This window comes from Salvelinus sp. IW2-2015, linkage group LG4q.1:29, assembly GCF_002910315.2.
Source record: "Salvelinus sp. IW2-2015 linkage group LG4q.1:29, ASM291031v2, whole genome shotgun sequence".
Classification (NCBI taxonomy): Eukaryota; Metazoa; Chordata; class Actinopteri; order Salmoniformes; family Salmonidae; genus Salvelinus; species Salvelinus sp. IW2-2015.
In genome coordinates, this window is record NC_036842.1 from 34822374 (window position 1) to 34843711 (window position 21338).

At 42.4% G+C, this 21338-nt stretch overlaps 2 protein-coding genes across 2 annotated transcripts; one reads left to right on the plus strand and one right to left on the minus strand.

Annotated features, from left to right (window-relative positions):
- Nucleotides 1–570: 570 nt before the first annotated feature.
- On the plus strand, nucleotides 571–2892 carry LOC111961894 (immediate early response gene 5-like protein). Its single transcript, XM_023984539.2, has one exon. The coding sequence runs from the start codon at nucleotides 743–745 to the stop codon at nucleotides 1661–1663; it is 921 nt and encodes a 306-aa protein (XP_023840307.1). The 5' UTR covers nucleotides 571–742; the 3' UTR covers nucleotides 1664–2892.
- Nucleotides 2893–7623: 4731 nt separating this feature from the next.
- On the minus strand, nucleotides 7624–20668 carry ptpa (protein phosphatase 2 phosphatase activator). The gene is made up of 8 exons (XM_023984540.2): nucleotides 20582–20668; nucleotides 17565–17690; nucleotides 17257–17374; nucleotides 16922–17021; nucleotides 16686–16810; nucleotides 16380–16480; nucleotides 12007–12114; nucleotides 7624–8305 (listed from the first exon to the last, which is right to left on the minus strand). Exons 1-8 carry the CDS (start codon nucleotides 20651–20653, stop codon nucleotides 8231–8233), a joined length of 825 nt encoding a protein of 274 aa, XP_023840308.2. The 5' UTR covers nucleotides 20654–20668; the 3' UTR covers nucleotides 7624–8230.
- Between the last annotated feature and the right edge of the window lie 670 nt (nucleotides 20669–21338).

The following is a 21338-nucleotide window of genomic DNA, read 5'->3' on the forward strand; positions in this document are numbered from 1 at the left end:
GATATATGGCCAATATACCACGGCTATGGGCCTTATTGATATTAGAACATTCTAATAGAGATGCAGAATCACATGCATAGGGAAAAACAAAGTCATAATAAAAATGAAAACAGATGATTTAACAATGAATTAATCAATCAGATTAGAAATTAAGTATTTTATTATTCTAAACACTCATGTTAAATTGCCTAGACTTTATTCTTTGTTTGTGGCAGAATTAAGATCCGAAACGAATTCATGATTTAAGATTCATGTACTAAATATTACTGGCATTTTTTTATTTAGATAAATCTATGAGAAAAGTTTAATTCTCATGTAGGCTTGTCACAGAGACACACAGGTAGGCTACTATTTGACCAGGCGCTCTAGCCCAGTGAGTCTCATGAGAGCATTCCAGTTTGGTAGTCAGTTTGGAATTTGAATAGCACAGAAGAACCGCCTCTGTCTGATTGGCCCTGAGCACCACACATGGGTGGAGTTTGCATGTCAATCAATAGGGAGGCCGGGTCCTCATTGGCGCAAGCGGAGATGGGCCGACTCCTCCTCGAAATATATATACTCTGGCTAAGTACCCCTAGCAAATGATTGCTTGCTCGCATACAGAGGGAAGCGGACAGCCGTGTTCAATGTTTCACTGCCGAGCTGACTTAAGCCTTCGCCCCCGAACGAAATATCGTGACTTCCACTGAGAGAAAGTCGCTTTTCTGAGTCGGAGAGGAGCGGAAACGACTATATCACCACCATGATCAACACGATGGAGTGTGCAGTGGATGCACAAAGTCTAATCTCAATTTCCTTACGGAAGATTCACAACTCCAGGACGCAGAGAGGAGGCATCAAGCTGCACAAAAACCTCCTGGTCTCCTATGTACTGAGGAACGCCAGACAGGTTTACATGAACGAGAAGTACGCGGAGATCTACAGGATGCAGCAGTACGAGGAGGTGATGACCGTCTGCAATGAGATCCAGGAGTTAAACCCGCTGGATTTGGCCGAGGACTGCGAGGAGCAGAGCGGGGATTGCTGCGGCAACGACGGGGTGAGCGAACCGGCGAGTCTCTGCTGTGCGCTGCTGCCAGTAAGCCACCTAACAGCAGTGCAGTCAGCGCATATCCAAGCCCCATCCGCCTGCTCCGCGCCTCTCTCTCTCCAAAGCGACGAGGTCTGCAAGGAGACAGAGCCCTCGTTCTACCGGAGCTGTTGTGCGGAGGCTTACCCTGTATCGAATTGTGACTTTTCCACGGTGAACAACAACCTACACTGCAACAAAACGACAGTGCTCGATCTGGACACGCACGTAGTGACCACTGTGGAGAATGGGTACCTTCACCAGGACTGCTGCGCGTCGTTCCAACAGTGCTGCCAGGGCGCACAGTCCCCAGCCAAGAAACGCAAGGTTGACTTTGAATATTATATATCCGATATTGAGGAAGTACCGGATTTTACGCCATGTAAAAGGGCGAAATTCGAGGACTGTTCCTACGCAAATTCGGAACACTTGGACACATCAAACATTTCCAATCTGATCTCGATTTTCGGCTCGGGGTTTTCGGGGCTGGTGAGCAGACAGGCGGACTTTGAGCAAGCCTTGAACGGACAGTTCTGTAGCAAACAAGCCCTAGCGAGCCTAGGGGCATGGACTAGAGCTATTGTAGCTTTTTGACTCCATGGTCAACTAGAATCAAACACTTTATGAAATTGTACAAAGTCTAAATCAAATTGACTTTATTTTTGCAAGAAATGCTATTTAAACATTGAACAGTTTTTGTTTGTTAACTCGTTTTTACGGAGAGATGGTTGTGCCACATGATGTGCAGGCGTTTCCTTTTAAACCGAACATGTCTACATAACACATTTTTACATGGTAGTTGTGAATTTTATCTAACGAAGTTGATTTCGTTGCCTTAAACCCAACGCATACTACTGCTAGCTATTGTTGCAAACATTGAAAGTGGTTGAATGTCTCGCTCGCGGATTGTTTTGATTTGATCTCTCCTACAGAACACGTTTGAACACAATGTATCGTTTAAGACGCTACACAAGTATTGTGACTGAATAGCAAGCATTTAATGTAGCCTCAGCTCCAGGCTAAATAGAAAAGTGTGCCCATGGATGGCTTTGCAACATGCTTTTGTTGTGCGTAGTGGTTTAATACGGTAAACAACTAACAAAAAGTTAAACATATGCTACACAAGTACTGTTGTGTTGTACTTGGTTTAATATCTTGTATTTCTGGGTTGATATTTAAACCTTGGATATCGAAACTCATATTCTAGAGAGTCGGACACCAGTAGTAGGCTATGTTACATGGAAACTACATGGCACATTCTGACCACACATAAATTGACAGGTGAAGGCGCAATGGCTCAGACTTAAATTTCCCTCTCAAACTCGTGGGTGCATTAACTCTGAACCAGCTTGATGCGTCTCTCTCTATTGATGTACTTGTTGTAGGCTACCCAACTTCCCACCTCATCTCTGATCAGAACCATTAATTCCTCCAAATCCCAGAATGCACGTGTAATCGAATCAATCCAGGTATTTTTTTGACAGTTCGATCTGTTGAGCGTTCCCCCTGAACCTATAACAAAAAGTTACTGATCAAGCCTTCACAGTAATTCATGATGCCAACATGGCTTGGTTTTGTGAGTTTTGTTTTATTTTCAAAAATTAAGACCTTTTGTTCTAAAAAGGCAAGCTCATAATTTTGCCATACATCCACACATTATAAGCACTATGTGTACTGAAATAAAGATGTCTTTCACACGTCCTCTCCATATTTTGTTGCTATTCTTGTATTTTTGTGCATATTAAATTGTATATCACCGGGTAAAACTGTTTTAGAACATATTTGTTAAGAATTTATAATCTTAATAAAAATTTTAAAACAAATCCACTCCCTCCTTGATTTATTGTTTGAATGGCATGCTGCTCAAACTGTGTTGAAGTCATATTTTGTCTCATATGTTTATTCCCTTAAACTACAGTCAGAGCCATAATCACCTGAAGTTTGAGGGATTCTGTCCCTATTGAGACAGTCAATCACATGCTGCAATAAGGGAGAGATGTAAGGCCTATTCTGTAACCAGTGTTACAAAAGAGGATTGGGGGCCTTCATTCTTATGTTGCATACACCATTCAGTTCCTCTCCTAATACCCCTGTGGGTAACTTAATAGATATGCAGATGTATCAACGGCAATTTTTAACACTTCCGCTAGATCAGAAAAACCTGGTTATCAACACAAAGACATCCATGACATGTATAATGTATTTTGAGCTACTTCATTTCATGAGCCTCGTAGTCTAAAGACTACGTCGACGAGGCCTCTGCTTTTTGGACTAGTCTATTATTGACTAGGCTATTAACATTCAGGTTATTGATAAATGGGGGAAAAAACGGTGTAACTCTAAAACAAAAGTAGCCTGAGTTTTGATAGTTTTAACGAATTGGTTGTTAGAATCGTGTGGAGTGCAGCATTGTAAGAATGCAGGATATATTTTGTATCTAATAGAGATTGTGTTTAAAACTGGTCCACTTGAGAAAAGGCAGTGGTTAATTTCTAGTCCAAACTCACATATGACTGACTGTCTACGTGTGCTTGGTTGCAGTGCACGCTCTGGCTGACTGGGATTTTGCTGTGCGCTCTGAGCTTTTTTGCCAGGCATCCCCCCCCAAACTTGCAGTCGTGTTATCTCCGCTATATGCCACTTGGTGGTGTTCTTCAAAATCAATGAATGAAGGTATTAGAAAGCCTATGTAGCGGCACCTCAGGCTGACCTCGGCTTCGCTGCTCCCCCCTCGCCACCCTCCCCAACCCCATCCCTCCTCATTCATTCCGCTTCCCATCCCTCCTCTCTCCCTGTCTCCCTCGTTTTTATTCCAACCCGAAACCTCTCGACTCCTCTCAATTTGAGATAGCGCAGTAGGCTACGTCCAACACATAAACGCAGCTATACCTTTAGCCTAGGCTACTCTTTCAAGTCTCGGTTGCCGGCACTGTTTTCCATTTGCCGTTGTGCATAATAATTTGGTATAGGTAGGTCGTAAGTAGAAAGCATCACTATGCGCGTCAGTTTTATTAGATTAGACTACTGTTTAGCATGGTTTTAGGATACTACGACTAATAAAGATCAGAATGCGTTTTATAATAGGTTACAATTAATGTAGCCATTTTAGCCAAACGGGTAATGGAGATCTGATTGTGCTTTTTTAATTCTCTCTCTAATTCGATTATTATTTGGATCATTTGGTCGTGGTAGAGGGGTTTCATCTCCAAAAAGCGATCTAGAAAATATTTTTATATAAAGCTTTAAATTGAGAGCGTTCTCCTCCCACTGTGACAAATGTTGTGGATTATGGTTCGTTTAGTGGTGTAGAGCGAGCTCCTCCGCGTGGATTCGAAATGAATAGCATCGGTCTCACAAATAATTCCAAAGACTGGTGCAGTCCGGAGAATGTGGTTTCACGTTACAATTTTGTAACAAGACTCATTTATAGTGACAACTGGCTTTACTACAATAGCCGTATAACAAACACATTGAAAAATGTGTAACGTATGTTGTGTGCACTGGCCCTCGGCAAAATGTTGAGCAGTTGCTCCTGTCATACACGCAAGTGCCTCTTCAGGCGGGTTCGTTCGTTTTGAGAAGTTTATAGCCTATCATCAACAAGGGTATGCGTCTAGTTTCTTTTAACCCATTGGAGTGACAGAAGGTTGCTTTACCCGCGCGCATGGTCTAAAAGCCCCTCCACCATCCCCATCTGCGTCGCCAGCGGTTGATGATCACAGCACAGCAGTCACTCCACCCATTTAAATAGGTGGGGGGCTGGGATGAATATAGGGTGATTCCGAACGATACGCTCAGTCAGTCTCCTCTCCTCCCTTTAATTAGGCAGCAGCAAGCAGCACTTTCAGGGGCCACTTTTTTTTGGAACGCGCATTACCGACAGTGACGAGGCAGAAATTAAGAATGGAATTTGCGTGGTGAATTCGGATCTACTGCAGAGAGAGGGAGAGACAGAGGCCTATGAGTGTTTACATTTAACTATGACATTATGAATGCCTGGATCTATCTATTGATAGGCCTATACAGTTGAAGTCGGAAGTTTACATACACTTAGGTTGGAGTCATTAAAACTCGTTTTTCAACCAATCCACAAATTTCTTGTTAACAAACTATAGCTTTGGCAAGTCGGTTAGGACATCTACTTTGTGCATGACACAAGTAATTGTTTACAGACAGATTATTTCACTTATAATTCACTGAATCACAATTCCAATGGGTCAGAAGCTTACATACACAAAAATGACTGTGCCTTTAATAAAAAGCTTGGAAAACTCCAGAAAATGTCATGGCTTTAGAATCTTCTGATAGACTAATTGACATCATTTGAGTCAATTGGAAGTGTACCTGTGGATGTTTTTCAAGGCCTACCTTCAAACTCAGTGCCTCTTTGCTTGACATCATGGAAAAATCAAAATAAATAAGCCAAGACCTGAGAAAAAAAATTGTAGACCTCCACAAGTCTGACTCATCCTTGGGAGCCATTTCCAAACGCCTGAAGGTACCACGTTCATCTGTACAAACAATAGTAAGCAAGTAAAATACCATGGGACCACGCAGCCGTCATACCGCCCAGGAAAGAGATGCGTTCTGTCTCCTAGAGATTAATGTACTTTGGTGTGAAAAGTGCAAATCAATCCCAGAACAACAGCAAAGGACCTTGTGAAGATGCTGGATGAAACAGGTACAAAAGTATCTATATCCACAGTAAAACGAGTCCTATAATCGACATAACCTGAAAGGCCGCTCAGCAAGGAAGCCACTGCTCCAAAACAGCCATAAAAAAGCCAGACTACGGTTTGCAACTGCACATGGGGACAAAGATCATACTTTTTGGAGAAATGTCCTCTGGTCTGATGAAACAAAAATAGAACTGTTTGGCCATAATGACAATCGTTATGTTTGGAGGAAAAAGGGGGAGGCTTGCAAGCCGAAGAACACCATCCCAACTGTGAAGCACGTGGGTGGCGGCATCATGTTGTGGGGATGCTTTGCTGCAGGAGGGACTGGTGCACTTCACAAAATAGATGGCATCATGAGGTAGGAAAATGATGTGGATGGAAAATTATGAGGATATATTGAAGCAACATCTCAAGACATCAGTCAGGAAGTTAAAGCTTGGTCGCAAATGGGTCTTCCAAATGGACAATGACCCCAAGCATACTTCCAAAGTTGTGGCAAAATGGCTTTAAGGACAACAAAGTCAAGGTATTGGAGTGGCCATCACAAAGCCCTGATCTCAATCTCATAGACAATTTGTGGGCAGAACTGGAAAAGCGTGTGCGCGCAAGGAGGCCTACAAACCTGACTCAGTTACACCAGCTCTGTCAGGAGGAATGGGCCAAAATTTACCCAACTTATTGTGGGACGCTTGTGGAAGGCTACCCGAAACATTTGACCCAAGGTAAACAATTTAAAGCCAATGCTACCAAATACTAATCGAGTGTACGTAAACTTCTGACCCACTGGGAATGTGATGAAAGAAATAAAAGTTTAAATAAATCATTCTCTACTATTATTCTGACATTTCACATTCTTAAAATATGGTGGTGAGCCTAACTTACCTAAAACAGGGAATTTTTACTAGGATTAAATGTCAGGAACTGTGAAAACTGAGTTAAAATTTATTTGGCTAAGGTGTATGTAAACTTCCGACTTCAACTGGAGATCCGTTGTGGTACCTGGCCGTCCACAGGTACAAAAGGTTGGGTTTACAAACTAAGCTCTTCCTATCAGCACACTGACGACAGGATTTCACCTTATGTAAAATGTGCTCCACAAGGTGTACATTTCCGGTTATTCTCCACTACCAGGAAGAAAAAGAACCAGTACTCCAGATCTGTGTGTTCAAATTGAAATGTCCTATATCTTCCATTGAGTAAGCCCCACCTCTTCTTAACTTATCAATCATGTGTGTTGTTACTGGTGACCTGCTGAGCCCCAATATACCAAAGTCTGGTTGATAATTGTGTACCATCAGTGGTATGACGATAACCCTTTTCACAATACTGAGCAGACCCAGACCCAAGCTGAGAGGAGCTGTACTGCTCTGGCATGGTTACACATCCACCATGGTTGCTGGAACTGTGTTGGAAAAGACAAGGCCTATGTGAAAGAAAGATGACCAAGCCAGCACGGTACAGGTCAGGTTGGTACAATAGTGTCAAAAGGGTATATTCACACTTTTATGTTTAATTTCTAACCCTATTTCATTTGAATAAGTTCTTTGAGAACCACATTGACATTTTCAAAACCAACCACCAGCTTCAACGAAATAATGACCGAACACCAAAATTAACAAATTATTATAATATGACTTACAACTTGGATGATCATACAGGCAATAATGACAGACACATTATGCAACAAAACTGAAAACAGTTGGCCAAAACATCAGTGGACACTCAAAACAAAAATCAGAACTGCTAAAGAAATTAGAATATCTCAAATAAATCAGAGAAACACATTTATATCACAACCCTTTGTAATGAAGAACCAAAAAAAAAACAGCTCTGTATCAAGGACTCAAGTGTCCAGTATGGGGTAGGAGCTATACACATCAGGCCACTCACAGTAGAGCCAAGCTCGTCTCAGCAATGTTTATCCAACAAGGCTATCCTATCCCTGCTACACCAGGGGCGTGTTCATTAGAGCACATGGAAAACGTTCCAAAATATTATGCAACAGAAAACAAAAAAATGTGTTACTTATTGGACAAGTTCAGGTAGTCCCCTCTTTCAGTCATTTTCTTCCATTTGGTGCCTAATGAACACGACCCTGGTCAGCATTCGTACATTTATAGAAATAAATAGACACACTAGTAAAGGTGCACACACTCTCAATATTGGATTGAGAATGACTGACAGCTTTCCATAACAGACTTACACACACACACAGAGACACACACACAAAAACGCTTCAATCTTCAGGGGGACAGAAAGACAACAAAACAAAACCGAATTGAGTCACTGATGATCGTGGTGCCGTCATTGGCAATTTGGGGAGGGTATTTGTTGTCTAAAGAGACAGATTTTGGGGTTGGTGTCTGTGCTAATATTAGGGATGAATTTGGCGATCTTTCTTGGGTGAGGATCGGGCGTTCATCCTCAAGGGATGTTGGGAGTTTGGTCTCTCCGTCACACACATGGTTTCTTTGGATAGCCGTCAGGGCTTCACAGGCTGGATGGAGATGAGGCTGCCAAACTTGAAGTGCTGAATAACAGGGAACTTCTCCAAGCACTAGGAGTAGACAAGGAGAAAGAGAGAAGGGAGGGAATTTACATGGATGAAGAGAGATAAAAAGAAGAAGGTCAAAGAGAGGGAAAGATAAGAAAGAGAAATGGGGGGGTTAAAAAGAAAGAGGGAGACAGGAAAGAAAGAGATTGGGTATCAGAGATGAGACATTTGAGATATTTGTTTACCCTATGAGAAATACATAAAGCGAATAGAGGACATGTGGTGAAGAACAGAAATGGTACAATTTGACACTGCTTTACTTCATCTAGTGCAAACTTGGTTTAGCATCATCCATACACACCAACCAAAGCTATGGACTTGTCTAGAACAAGCAACTTCGTGCAATTCACATAAGGTGGTCTATGTACTGAAATAAAGCAAAAATCTCCACTCATGGGTGTTTCTTCCAAACAGCCTCTAAAAAAGCAAGTTGGTGGATTTGTTATCCAGCAAGGTGTCAAAGCTTGCTAGCAAGAGCTTCCAATCACTGATCGTTATCGCAAATTTGCATCGCTGATAATTTGCATAAATGTTAAACTTTCCCGGCTCTAGGATAATACAAGGGGAGCTTCAGAGACTGGAGATACCACAGGACAGCTAGCATTAACCCTTATCAGGTCATCTTTCATCTCATCCACAGCTGCCAGTCCTGGCTCAGTTACCTCTGGCTGTGACAATTTGGTCACATTTACATTCGTCTAACCATTCAGAGTTGTATCTGCCTTTCGTGTGGCTAGCTAGCCACTTCCAGACCCGACATTGCTATTTATACTCTCCATGGACATCTCAAAATGAGGGCTGTTGTACGAAACAAATGTACCATTGGACCGTCTCTAACCAATCAGAGTATCAAAGCCAATGACGGCTCTGGCACAACGCATCGGAACCTGGGGCCAATTAGAAGGGTCAGAATGTGTTTGCATTCTACAAGGCATCAGGTAGGAAAACTAATCCAGACTCATTGTGGAGAAGAAACGCTAGTGGGCGAGCCGTTTGGCGGCAGCGAACCAGCTAACGTCACACTCAGATCGCTGGCATGTGAAACTTTGATAAATAAAAATGGGAGTTTTTGAGTACAGTCATTTTTGGCCTCAAATCCATGCCTGTTTCTACAATCGTGTGATCGCCACTGAAAACAATTAAATGGAGACGGCTTTCACCTGGCAGGTAGTTCACACTCCTAAAGGTGTTGGGGTGATTGAGTTGCCCAGTTCCAAATTGACCACTAGTCCCTAGTTAAAATAAATAAATAATATATATATATAAATAAAGAAACACCTTGACCTCTAACAATTGACTAACATTGCTTCTGCTTACTACTTTGTAGTACCACATTGCCAAAACCTCCGTGGGTGTATCTTCGGAACAGCCTGTAAAACTGGTCTAAAACTAGTCTATCAAGCAATGTGTCAAAGCTTGCTAGCGAGAGCTTCCCTCCACTGATTGTTAACGCAATGTTGCGTCGCTGACCATTTGCAGCCCTGAAGAATGCACAGTGTGCCATTTACCATTAAAATGTTGGAAACATATAGTGTGACTTTTTTTCTTTTTATACACTACATCTCTAGCCGCCAAGAGTGAAATGATTCAATGTCTCCTTGTGCCTCCGTCCATTGGAAATGACTGATATACGGTAGTTCAGTGGCTCAAAGTAATGAACAATGTGAATCCACAGCAAATGCTAAAGATTTAGATGTGTGGAGTCAAAATTATTATTGCGCAACCTTGGGCAACACTTTATTTTACAGTATTTACCTAGTATTAGTGCTCGCCGATTAACTGTAATTGATTGAAGTCGGTTCAATTATTAGAATTCCATTTAGATTTTTCTGTGAGCTCCATGCTCATTTTCTCACTGCAGTTTCTCTAGCAGTAAATCAAGCCAGAACTATGCAATGTAGTAGGGAGTTGTAGTTTCCAAAAGCCCAATATTAAACATAATTACCACATTTTCTGTGCTAAACTAACTACAATGACCATAATCCATTGCGTGCCTACTTGTTCGGTCTGTATGGGGCAGAGACAGAGCAGAACAGGGGATCAAGAGGGATAGAGAGCAGTTGCTTCCCGATGTATCTCTGCCTGGAAATGCATGATCTAAGTGATCGATAGTTAGTATTCAGAAGTCATAAAAGTATGCCTTATTTACTTTGAAGAGCTACTAAAACAGTGATTTTGTCAGACAGCATAGGCCTAGTTAAATAAAGGTTAAATAAATAAAAAATTTAAATAGAGATGATATGAGTTGGAATGAAATAAAAGCCATCAAACAAATGTAATATACACAACTGAAATATTTGATTAAGTCATGTGAATAAATAATGGTTAAGTGAAAAGCAGTAAAAAATCATCAAATTAACTGTTATTTTTTGTACTCAAACCGAAAGAACCTCAAAAAGCACTAATCACTCAGCACTACCTATCTACTTCAATACTCGAAGGCATTACATGGTAATAGCATAACAATACCCAATAATAACTATTTTAGTTGATTTGTGGTTCATACAACAGGCACCTTGACATACTACACTGGTATCAAGTATCAGAGGTCTCTAAAAAAGGTAAGTACTTCTTCAATCCGCATTTGTTCAGTCTTTGTGAATTGACTTTATAACGTCTGTAAGTTAACACCCCAAAAAAAGTCCACCAGGGTCAGGATAAACATTTGAACAGAACGTCTTGTCTGAGAGTTGCATATTTTGTTGTTGTGCCCTAGCAGAAGTGGAGAAATTGCGAAAGGGCTGAGGAGGGAAGCAAGCAGCAGGCTAGAGGCAGGGCAGCGGTAGAGAGAACCAGAGAAAAGAGGGAGAGACCAGAGCACAGAGCTGATTCCCTATGTGGGGCCGGGGGAGGGAGAGTGGAATGCGAGCCTGGGAAGGATGGGTGGGGGGGATGGGGGGGTGTTAGCAGACAGCTTGGCCCCTCAGCTCTGGGAAGACTAGCAGGCCCACTCTTGAAAACACAGGATGTGGGCTCAGGCAGGAAAGGGGGTGGGGCCAGCGATACTCTCACACACATACTGACACTGTTCCGCTCTCTCAGTTCCTCTCTTGTTTAACCCTTTCCTGCCTCTAACTCCTCAATAGAATCATTAGCCTACTCGCTCTTCAGAACACATTTACAGTTAGAATCACACTTCAAGATAGGACATGACGCTAAGTTATATTTGAGTATTAATAAACAAGATTTTTATTTATAAGTCTCTTTCTTCCGTTCCACTTGGGAGGACTACACTTCTGTTTGAATGACCTTGTGTAAACATTAATGATTAAACTACTTTCATTACCCCTGACATGAAATTGAATCCCTAATCTGTAGTACCTCAAACTGCCACTGGGGAAATCCAGGTGACAGAACTCACCTTTAAAAAGCACCGTCTGATTTCAACTAATGACATTTACCCCTTGATTTGGGAGGGTATGACTCATAAATATCTTAATGGGATAAGTACAACTACCTTGTAACCTGACTGACTTATGACTCCACTGTTTATATCTTGGTTGCCATAGGATACTGTGTTAACTAAAAGATATACATCTTCAAAACGGGTTAGAAACCAAGTACAATTTAACTGTTAATGTTATGGGACACATTTTCTTTATCGTTTACCTTTTATTTTAGGGGGATCCACTGTCAAGGTTCATCATACACTTTTAAGTGTAGATTCAGATTGTTCTCACTCTGTGGGGTGTGTCTCCTCTTACCTCTGCCTTGTACATTCGGATCAGGCCCTGGTTGACTTTGGACCAGGTGGGGACAGCACTGATGTTCCACAGCTGATTGGAGTGCTCAGCAAACGGACCAGTTTTCATCTGGGGGGAGGAGAGAGAGTGTGGGGTGGGGGGGTAATACAGAAAGAGAGAGGGGGGAGGGGGAAGAGAGAGAAAGAGAAAGGAGGAGAGACAGAATGAAAGGAGGAGAGCGTGAAATATATGTTTAATTCGTCCATTAGCTAACCAGCCAATAAGGAATATATAAGCCTAAGACATTACATGACATAATGACAGGCAGGTCAACAGTTGTCCCACTGTCCAGCTCATACTTTTTGGGGTGCCAGTGAGGAGAGTGCATTTCTTTCTTTCTTTGTGTGTGTGTGTGTGTGTGTGTGTGTGTGTGTGTGTGTGTGTGTGTGTGTGTGTGTATGCCCTTATATTTACCCCAAGGGAAGAAAAAGAGACAGACAGAGACAAAGAGAGCTAGAGGGGCCCTGAATGAATGAATGTAGTGGTAGTGTTTGGACACTGTCTCCCTCCATAGCACCTCCCCCCCACCAAAACCCAGAGGACGGCTTGTGACCGGGGCAGGAACCCAACCCTAGCCCCTGGCTTCCCCCGGGCCTCCACCAGAGAGGGATGGGGGTGGGGTTTAGTGAGGATACCCTGAAGGAAGGAGTGATTCACAACAGCATGTGGGGAAGGAAATGACTCTGGTGAGTTTTGTACACTACACACAACCTCCCAGAGAGGCGGAGACTGTGTATATATATGCACATTTGTGTGTCAGCATGTGAGCGTTCGCACGTGAGAGAGAGGAAATATGCAAGCAGAACAACAGTTTGTCTGAGAGACCATACAACACACACACAAACAGGAGAGGGAGATGTGCTTAAAAAGGCACACATCCATACACAAAAGAAACCTGCATATATCCCCCCTCCCTCCTCCAGGGGGACAAACACTTATCTGGAGGTGACTGTATTCCCTCCCAAATATGCCCTCCAAGACAAAACAACCAACAAAAACTCCTGCAGATATGTCGCACGCTGGGTCTGTAAGCTTTGAGGAGACTCATATGGTAGGTACACCTACAGCTCATCCCTTGGCAGTAGTACTGTGTACCCAGAGTCTCTGAGAGCATTCACAGTCTACTTGAACAGAGCAATACTCAATCATGAGGTGTCAAACGACACAATATTAAGAAATGCTATAAATGAAGACCTACCAACCAACAGACAACTTCCTGGACAAAACATTTCAGTGTAATAGTGAAAGTGTAAACTTCGCAGTAAAAAGCTTATCCAACCAAAAACGTAGGCTCAGGTTTTCTAGGTCTCTGTCTTCACTATGGTGAAACACTAAAACAATACAGAAATACACTACGGAAAAAGAAGGAATAGCACGTCAGCTCAATTACATTGAAGAACCCATATAATCTAACCACAGTTATCTATCCAAAACGGAGATGTACGGATAAACCACTTCTTTTTGGCTCTATAACAAAGAACAAAAACATGATCAATTACAAATCTTAGACTCAGCTATTAAAGACTACCAGAACCCACTGGATTATCCAATTACATTGAATGAATTAAATGACATAATACAACCCTCCAACCCAAAAAGGCTTTCATTTCAATGAGGATGGTATCCTCAATGAAATGAAATGATAAAATATACAGACCACAAATTTCAATTGACGAAACTTAAACATCCTCCTCAGCTCTGGCATCTTACCCAATATTTGGAACCAAGGAGTGATCACCCCAATCCACAAGAGTGGAGACAAATTTGACCCCAATAACTAGATATGCGTCAACAGCAACCTTCGGGAAATCCTCTGAATTATCATTAACAGCAGCCTCGTACATTTCCTCAGTGAAAACAATGTACTGAGCAAATGTCAAATTGGCTTTAACAAATTACCATATGACAAACCAAACCAAAGGCAAAGTCTTCTCATGCTTTGTTGATTTCAAAAAAGCTTTTGACTCAATTTGGCATGAAGGTCTGCTATACAAATTGATGGAAAGTGGTGTTGGGGGAAAAAACATACGACATTATAAAATCAATGTTCACAAACAACAAGTGTGCAGTTAAAATTGGCAATAAACACACAGATTTCTTTCCACAAGGCAGGGATGCAGCTTGAGCCCCACCCTGTTCAACATATATATCAACGAATTGGCGCGGGCACTTGAACAGTCTGCAGCAACCGGCCTCACCTTACTAGAAACTGAAGTCAAATGTCTACTGTTTGCTGATGATCTTGTGCTTTTGTCCCCAACCAAGGAGGGCCTACAGCAGCACCTAGATATTCTGCACAGATTCAGCCAGACCTGGGCCCTGACAGTAAATCTCAGTAAGACAAAAATAATGGTGTTCCAAAAAAGGTCCAGTTTCCAGGACCACAAATACAAATTCCATCTAGACACACCAATGAACATAAAATTCAACACACCAATTAGGATCTGTCTAAAAATACTTGAATCAGTTATAGAACTCATTGCCCTTTATGGTTGTGAGCTCTGGGGTCCATTCACCAACCAAGAATTCACAAAACGGGACAAACACTAAATTGAGACTCTGCATGCAGAATTCTGCAAAAACATCCTCAGTGTACAACGTAAAACACCAAATAATGCATGCAGAACAGAATTAGGCCGATACGCGCTAATGATCAAATCAAGAAAAGCGGTGTTAACTTCAACAACCACCTAAAAGGAAGCAATTCCCAAACCTTCCTTAACAAAGCCATCGCCCACAGAGAGATTAACCTAGGGAAGAGTCCCCTAAGCAAGCTGGTCCTGGGGCTCTGTTCACAAACACAAACAGACCCCCAGGACAGCAACACAATTAGACCCAACCAAACAAAAAGATAATTACTTGACACATTGGGGAATTTTTTTTTAAATTAATTGAGCAAACTAGAACGCTATTTGGCCCTAAACAGAGAGTACACTGTGGCAGAATACCTGACCACTGTGACTGACCCAAACTTAAGGAAAGCTTGAACTGTTTACAGACTCAGTGAGCATAGCCTTGCTATTGAGAAAGGCAGCCGAAAACAGACCTGGCTCTCAAGAGAAGACAGGCTATAAGCACACTGCCCACAAAATGAGGTAGAAACTGAGCTGTACTTCCTAACATCCTGCCAAATGTATGACCATATTAGAGACACATTTCCCCCAGATTACACAGACCCAAAAAGGAATTAGAAAACAAACCCAATTTTGATAAACTCCCATATCTATTGGGTGAAACACCACAGTGTGCCATCACAGCAGCAAGATTTGTGACCTGTTGCCACAAGAAAAGGGCAACCAGTGAAGAACAAACACAATTGTAAATACAACCCATATTTATGTTTATTTCTTTTCCCTTTTGTACTTTAACTCTTTGCATATCGTTATAACACTGTATATATGCATAATATGACATTTGAAATGTCTCTAGTCCTTTGAAAATATTGTAAGTGTAATGTTTACTGTTAATTTTGCCTTGTTTATTATCTATTTCACTTGCTTTGACAATGTAAACATATGTTTACAATGCCAATAAAGCCCTTTGAATTGAATTGAGAGAAAAAGTGAAAGAGAGAGAAAGAGAGGGAGAGGGAGGGAGGCCCCCCGCAGCTGCAGCAGCTTTTTGCCGTTCGTTCGGGGGAAGGAACAGGACATAGCAACACCTCCTCCCTTCCCCTCCTTTTCTGCCCGTCTCAAAATCACATTCCCCAACACACCCTCTTCTGGTCAGGTTTCCTGGCTCACTGATGTAAAGATGGATATGGGGTACTGTGTCTGTGTGTGTCTGTGTGTGTGTGTGTGTGTGTGTGTGTGTGTGTGTGTGTGTGTGTGTGTGTGTGTGTGTGTGTGTGTGTGTGTGTGTGTGTATCTTGTCGGTGGAATGGCTTACACAAATCAGTCCTTACTTTTCTTGCATTAACACTGGCCTTATGACTTAACACTGAATTTGCTTATAGCTGCTTTAGTCACTATGACTGAGATGTGGTTGTCGTAACTAGCTACCTTAAGATGAATGTACTAACTGTAAGTCGCTCTGCTAAATGACTAAAATGTATTAAAAAAAGATTTATGTAAAAATACTTAAGTCCAATTCCTCTGTCTCACAAAATGATGATCAGAGTTTTGTGAACCAAAATTCAGTCAACTCAATTCAAATCAGTGATTCAATTAACACATTAGAAATCCCCATAGAATGCAATAGGGAGAAAATATCAATTCACGACCCGCATCACACACAATTCATTGTGTGTATGAACTGAACTGTGGTGGCATGGACACTGAACTCTGCAGAACACCCATTTTCTGTTTTTCCTTCTGCCTAAATGTCCCTCTCACCTCATTAATGAATTTGATGCACTCCAGAAACATGTAGTCGTGGTGATTCTCGTTGACCACTTTCTCATCGACAAAGTGCTTGGGCTCCAACGTGGGGTGGTCTGGGACAAAGGGAGTAAGGAAGCGGAGGACAAAAAAGAAAAAAAACTGTAATTAGACACACCGACCACTTGGTGTCACTCTTTCCCTTGCACACTGCAGTATAGCCTTTATAACTATCAAATATGCATGACACATATTTTCAAATAGTTCCGCTGTGCATGGGTGAAGTAGGCTTTGCCTGGGCTAGTGGAGTAGGCCTCTTACCTACAAACTGGGAGCTGCCCCATATGAAAGGTAGAAATTGGAAATCATCCAACCCCCAGACCCCCTGGCTGCCAGCAGGCTCCATTCTGTAGGTTTTCTGAAGCTTGCGCATGACCACCAGATACCTGGTGGGGTTTTAAAAAGAAAGGTGTAGTTTCATTTATAGTCCATACGAGGCACATACAATCGTTTACAGATTGTGCACACATGCACACACAAAACAGTGCCTGTCTCACCTGTCAAACACCTTGAAAATGATGGCCAACTGGTCATCTACCCTGAGAGCTCCGATCTTGCAGAGACAGCACAGGAAGATGGCAAAGGCAGCCTCGTGACCTGACAACAACAACCTGTGTCATTCATGGACAGTCATACACGCAGATGTGATACATATAAGTATCTCATATTGTTACTAATAGAGTTGTAGTGGGCAATACCAAAGTCAAAGGCAGAATATATTTGTAAAGGAGAGCGTTCTGAAGAAGGAAAGAACGGGATTTGTGTTTCAACAGTGCCCTCTAGTGGGCATATGAAACAGGGACACTCACACGTGTCTGTCTGGGTGTGTTACCTGTTCCATAGTCTATCCTGGTGGAGTTGCCTACCGCCTCCTTCAAATACACAGCTATCTCTGGAGCCGCAGCTGCCTTGTCTTCTGGGATGACTGCTGCAACCAGGCCCTCTGCTTCCTACACACACCATTTTTTACATTTGTGTCATTTAGCAGAAACTCAGAGCGACTGCATATCACAACAAAACCTTTCACACACAATTTCAATTCTTTCTATTTTATTAAAACACTTGAGAATAGTATAAACCCTTTGTGTGTGTGTGTGTGTGTGTGTGTGTGTGTGTGTGTGTGTGTGTGTGTGTGTTTACCTGGTCGAGCTTGGCGTACCAAGTCCTGTAGGCCTTGTTGCCGAAGCGAGAGGGCTGGTCTTCAGGGGGGGTCTCATCTATCCAGCGGTCCAGAGTCCCCAACAGAACCAGAAGCTTCTCTATGGTCTGGAATGAGAACAGACACACTGAAACATTCACAAAAACCCTGCTAACATATTTAACTGTTATTTGGATACATTTGATTCTTATTAGCACTTCAGCAGTTTTCCCAAGAAGGATAGTTCATTATTAATCAGGTGACATGCAAAGTTAGTGAAGACCTATACAAAAAGACTCAAAACTGTAATGGTTGCCTAAGGTGCTTCCACCATGTATTGACTCGGGTAGGCGGTATACTTCAATATCATCAAGATATGTTTTGATTTCAAATTCATTCATACATTTGCCATCAATTGTTACTTCCCAAGGCTCTAAGGGAAATAAACGTGAAAAGAATACAAAAGGGGTGAATAGTATTTGTTTGTGTACCAACAACAGCCCAAGGCATTGTGGCTTGATATGACCCCATTCTCCCTGTGTCCCTCTCTGTCTTCCTGATGATAGAAAGAAAAGTTGCCTTCCCAGACCCATTATGGAGGGGGGGGGGGGGGGGGGGTTGCCCATCTTTCACACTGACTGACAGCCAGCTTCGCTATGGCTGTAGATGGCCCTCCCCCTTCACCTCCCAAACTACTCCATAATTCATGAAAAGGAGGGACAGTAGTAGTCCGTGTATGTGATGCTACCAAAGGCAAGAATACAATATAATGGATTTACATGTATTTTTTACACATGGAATTACAGCCTGTTCGGGTGGGATGGAGTTTTTGACCGACAGCATAACATCACAATCTGATCTGAATAGTCTTGACCAACGACCAGTCATCTTTTATTTTCATATGCATCTTCCTACTTTGTAGGGGTAAGCGGGGTAGGCTCTAGAGAACGGGGTAGCAGATAGCCTAGCGGTTAAGAGCGTTGGGCCATTAAACCAAAAGGTCGCTGAATGAATCCCTGAGCTGACAAGGTGGATTGTGCCGTTCTGCCCTGAGCAAGGCAGTTAACCTCCAACAACAACTGCTCCCCGGGCGCAGATGACGTGGACGTTGATTAAGGCAGCCCCTCGCCCTCTCTGATTCAGAGGTTTTGGGTTAAATGCGGAATCCACATTTCGGTTGAATGCATTCAGTTTTGCAACTGACTAGTATCCCCTTTCCCTTCCCTTAGTGTCTAGACGATCCTATCTACCAATCTGGGCCGTGTATGTAAATATATTTAAATTTTTATCAACACGCCCACACGATCAGATTGAGCATTTTAATGGCTAAAGGAGCTCAAAGGGAAAACAAATTATTAAAATATACAGCATTCAGACCCCTTGAATTTTTCCACATTTTGTTACGTTACAGCCTTACTCTAAAATGTATTAAATAAAAAGAATCCTCAGCAATCTACACATAATGACAAAGCGAAACAGGGTAGAAATTTTTGCAAATTTATTACAAATAAAAATGGAAATACCTTTAATTACAAGTATTCAGACATTTTTGCTTTGAGACTCAAAATTGAGCACAGGTAGCATCCTGTTTCCATTGATCATCCTTGAGATGTTTCTACAACTTGTTTGGAGTCCACCAGTGGTAAATTCAATTGATTGGACATGATTTGGAAAAGTACACCTGTCTATATAAGGTCCCACAGTTGACAGTGCATGTCACAGCAAAAACCAAGCCATGAGGTCGAAGGAATTGTCCGTAGAGCTCCAAGACAGGATTGTGTCGAGGCACAGATCTAAGGAAGGGTACGAAAACATTTCTGCAGCATTGAAGGTCCCCAAGAACACAATGGGCTCCATCATTCTTAAATGGAAGAAGTTTGGAACCACCAAGACTCTTCCTGGAGCTGGCCGCCAGGCCAAACTGAGCAATCGGGGGAGAAGGGCCTTGGTCAGAGAGGTGACCCAGAACCCGATGGTCACTGACAGAGCTCTAGAGTTGCTCTCTGGAGATGGGAGAACCTTCCAGAAGGACAACCATTTCTGCAACACTCCAACAACCAGGCCAGGTGTTAGAGTGGCCAGACAGAAGCCACTCCTCAGTAAAAAGCACGAGAGCCCGCTTGGAGTTTCCCAAAAGGCGCCTAAAGACTCTCAGACCATGAGAAACAAGATTCTCTGGTCTGATGAAACCAAGATTGAACTTTTTGGCCTGAATGCCAAGCGTCACGTCGAAGGAAACCTGGCACTATCCCTACGGTGAAGCATGGTGGCAGCATCATGCTGCGGGGATGTTTTTCAGCGGCAGGGACTGGAGACTAGTCAGGGTCGAGGGAAAGATGAAAGGAGCAAAGTACAGAAAGATCCTTGATGAAAACCTGTTCCAGAGCACTCAGGACCTCAGACTGGGGTGACGGTTCACCTTCCAACAGGACAATGACCCTAAGCACATAGCCAAGACAACGCAGGACTGGCTTCGGGGACAAGTCTCCCCATCCAACCTGACAGAGCTTGAGAGGATTTGCAGAGAAAAATGGGACAAACTCCCCAAATACAGGTGTGCCAAGCTTATAGTGTCATACCCAAGAAAAACCAAGGCTGAAATCACTGCAAAAGGTGCTTCAACAAGGTACTGAGTACAGGATCTGAATACTAATGTAAATGTGATTACAAAATAAATTATCCCCCCAAGAAATGTCCCTTGTTTTTGCTTTGTCAATATGAGGTAGTGTGTGTGTAAATTGACGAGGAGAAAAAAAACTATTCCTTCAATTTTAGAATAAGGCTGTAATGTAGAAAAAGTCAAGGGGTCTGAATACTTTCCAAAGGCAATGTATATACAAAGAAATAGTTTATAGAACATAGTTATTTTCACTTAATAAACACCGTGATTTAGACACAGTGATGATTTAAACAGACTGCATGGGGACTTTAAATGAACGATGTGTAATAAGAAACATTGTTTCCATCTGAAGATATGTCACTACATCATGAGTTACTAGTGTTAAAGGGTGCTACATGCCTCAGACACTTTGTATTCACATGTGAGTTTCTTCCCCTTCACTCCCTCGTTCAGCGTCAGAATGAATCCCATGTAATCAGCATACGCCTTTGAGGAAGAGAAAGAAGGGCAGAGAGATGGTTAGTACTCTGAATGGAGGACCTGACTCTTCCTAGTTCTCCAATGCTGTCATAACAGGTCTCATATACCCTTTGTATATTCGGTTGGGATAATAAAGACTAATCTACTTGAACATGACTATCTGGGTCGAGGCATGCCGACTATCTGGGTCGAGGCATGCCGACTATCTGGGTCGAGGCATGCCGACTATCTGGGTCGAGGCATGCCGACCATTGGGACACAGCTGACTAGTTTCCCCTTCTACTCTGTGTCCCTATGATGGTTTAGGCTCTCTCCCGAAGATACACACACCACGATCCCTGTCTGTCAGAACTTCATGGTGCCCAAAAAGGAGATCAGCATGTTTCCTGATATGGGGAAGTGGAAACGTTCCCAGGTACGCCACACCTATGATGTTTAGAAGAAACCTATCTATAGCCCAGAAGGTTTAGTATTGAACCTATCTATAGCCCAGAGGATTTAGACACCCACTACATGGAAATGGAAACACTCCAGGGGCCTGTTCATTAGGCACTAAATGGAAGAAAATTGACTTAAAAACAGGGAGGGACTACTGGGACAAACTCTTTAGTTTTCCATTGTAAAAGCTTTTAAAAAGTATTCTGTGGTGTAGTTAATGAACACAACCCAGGTACCC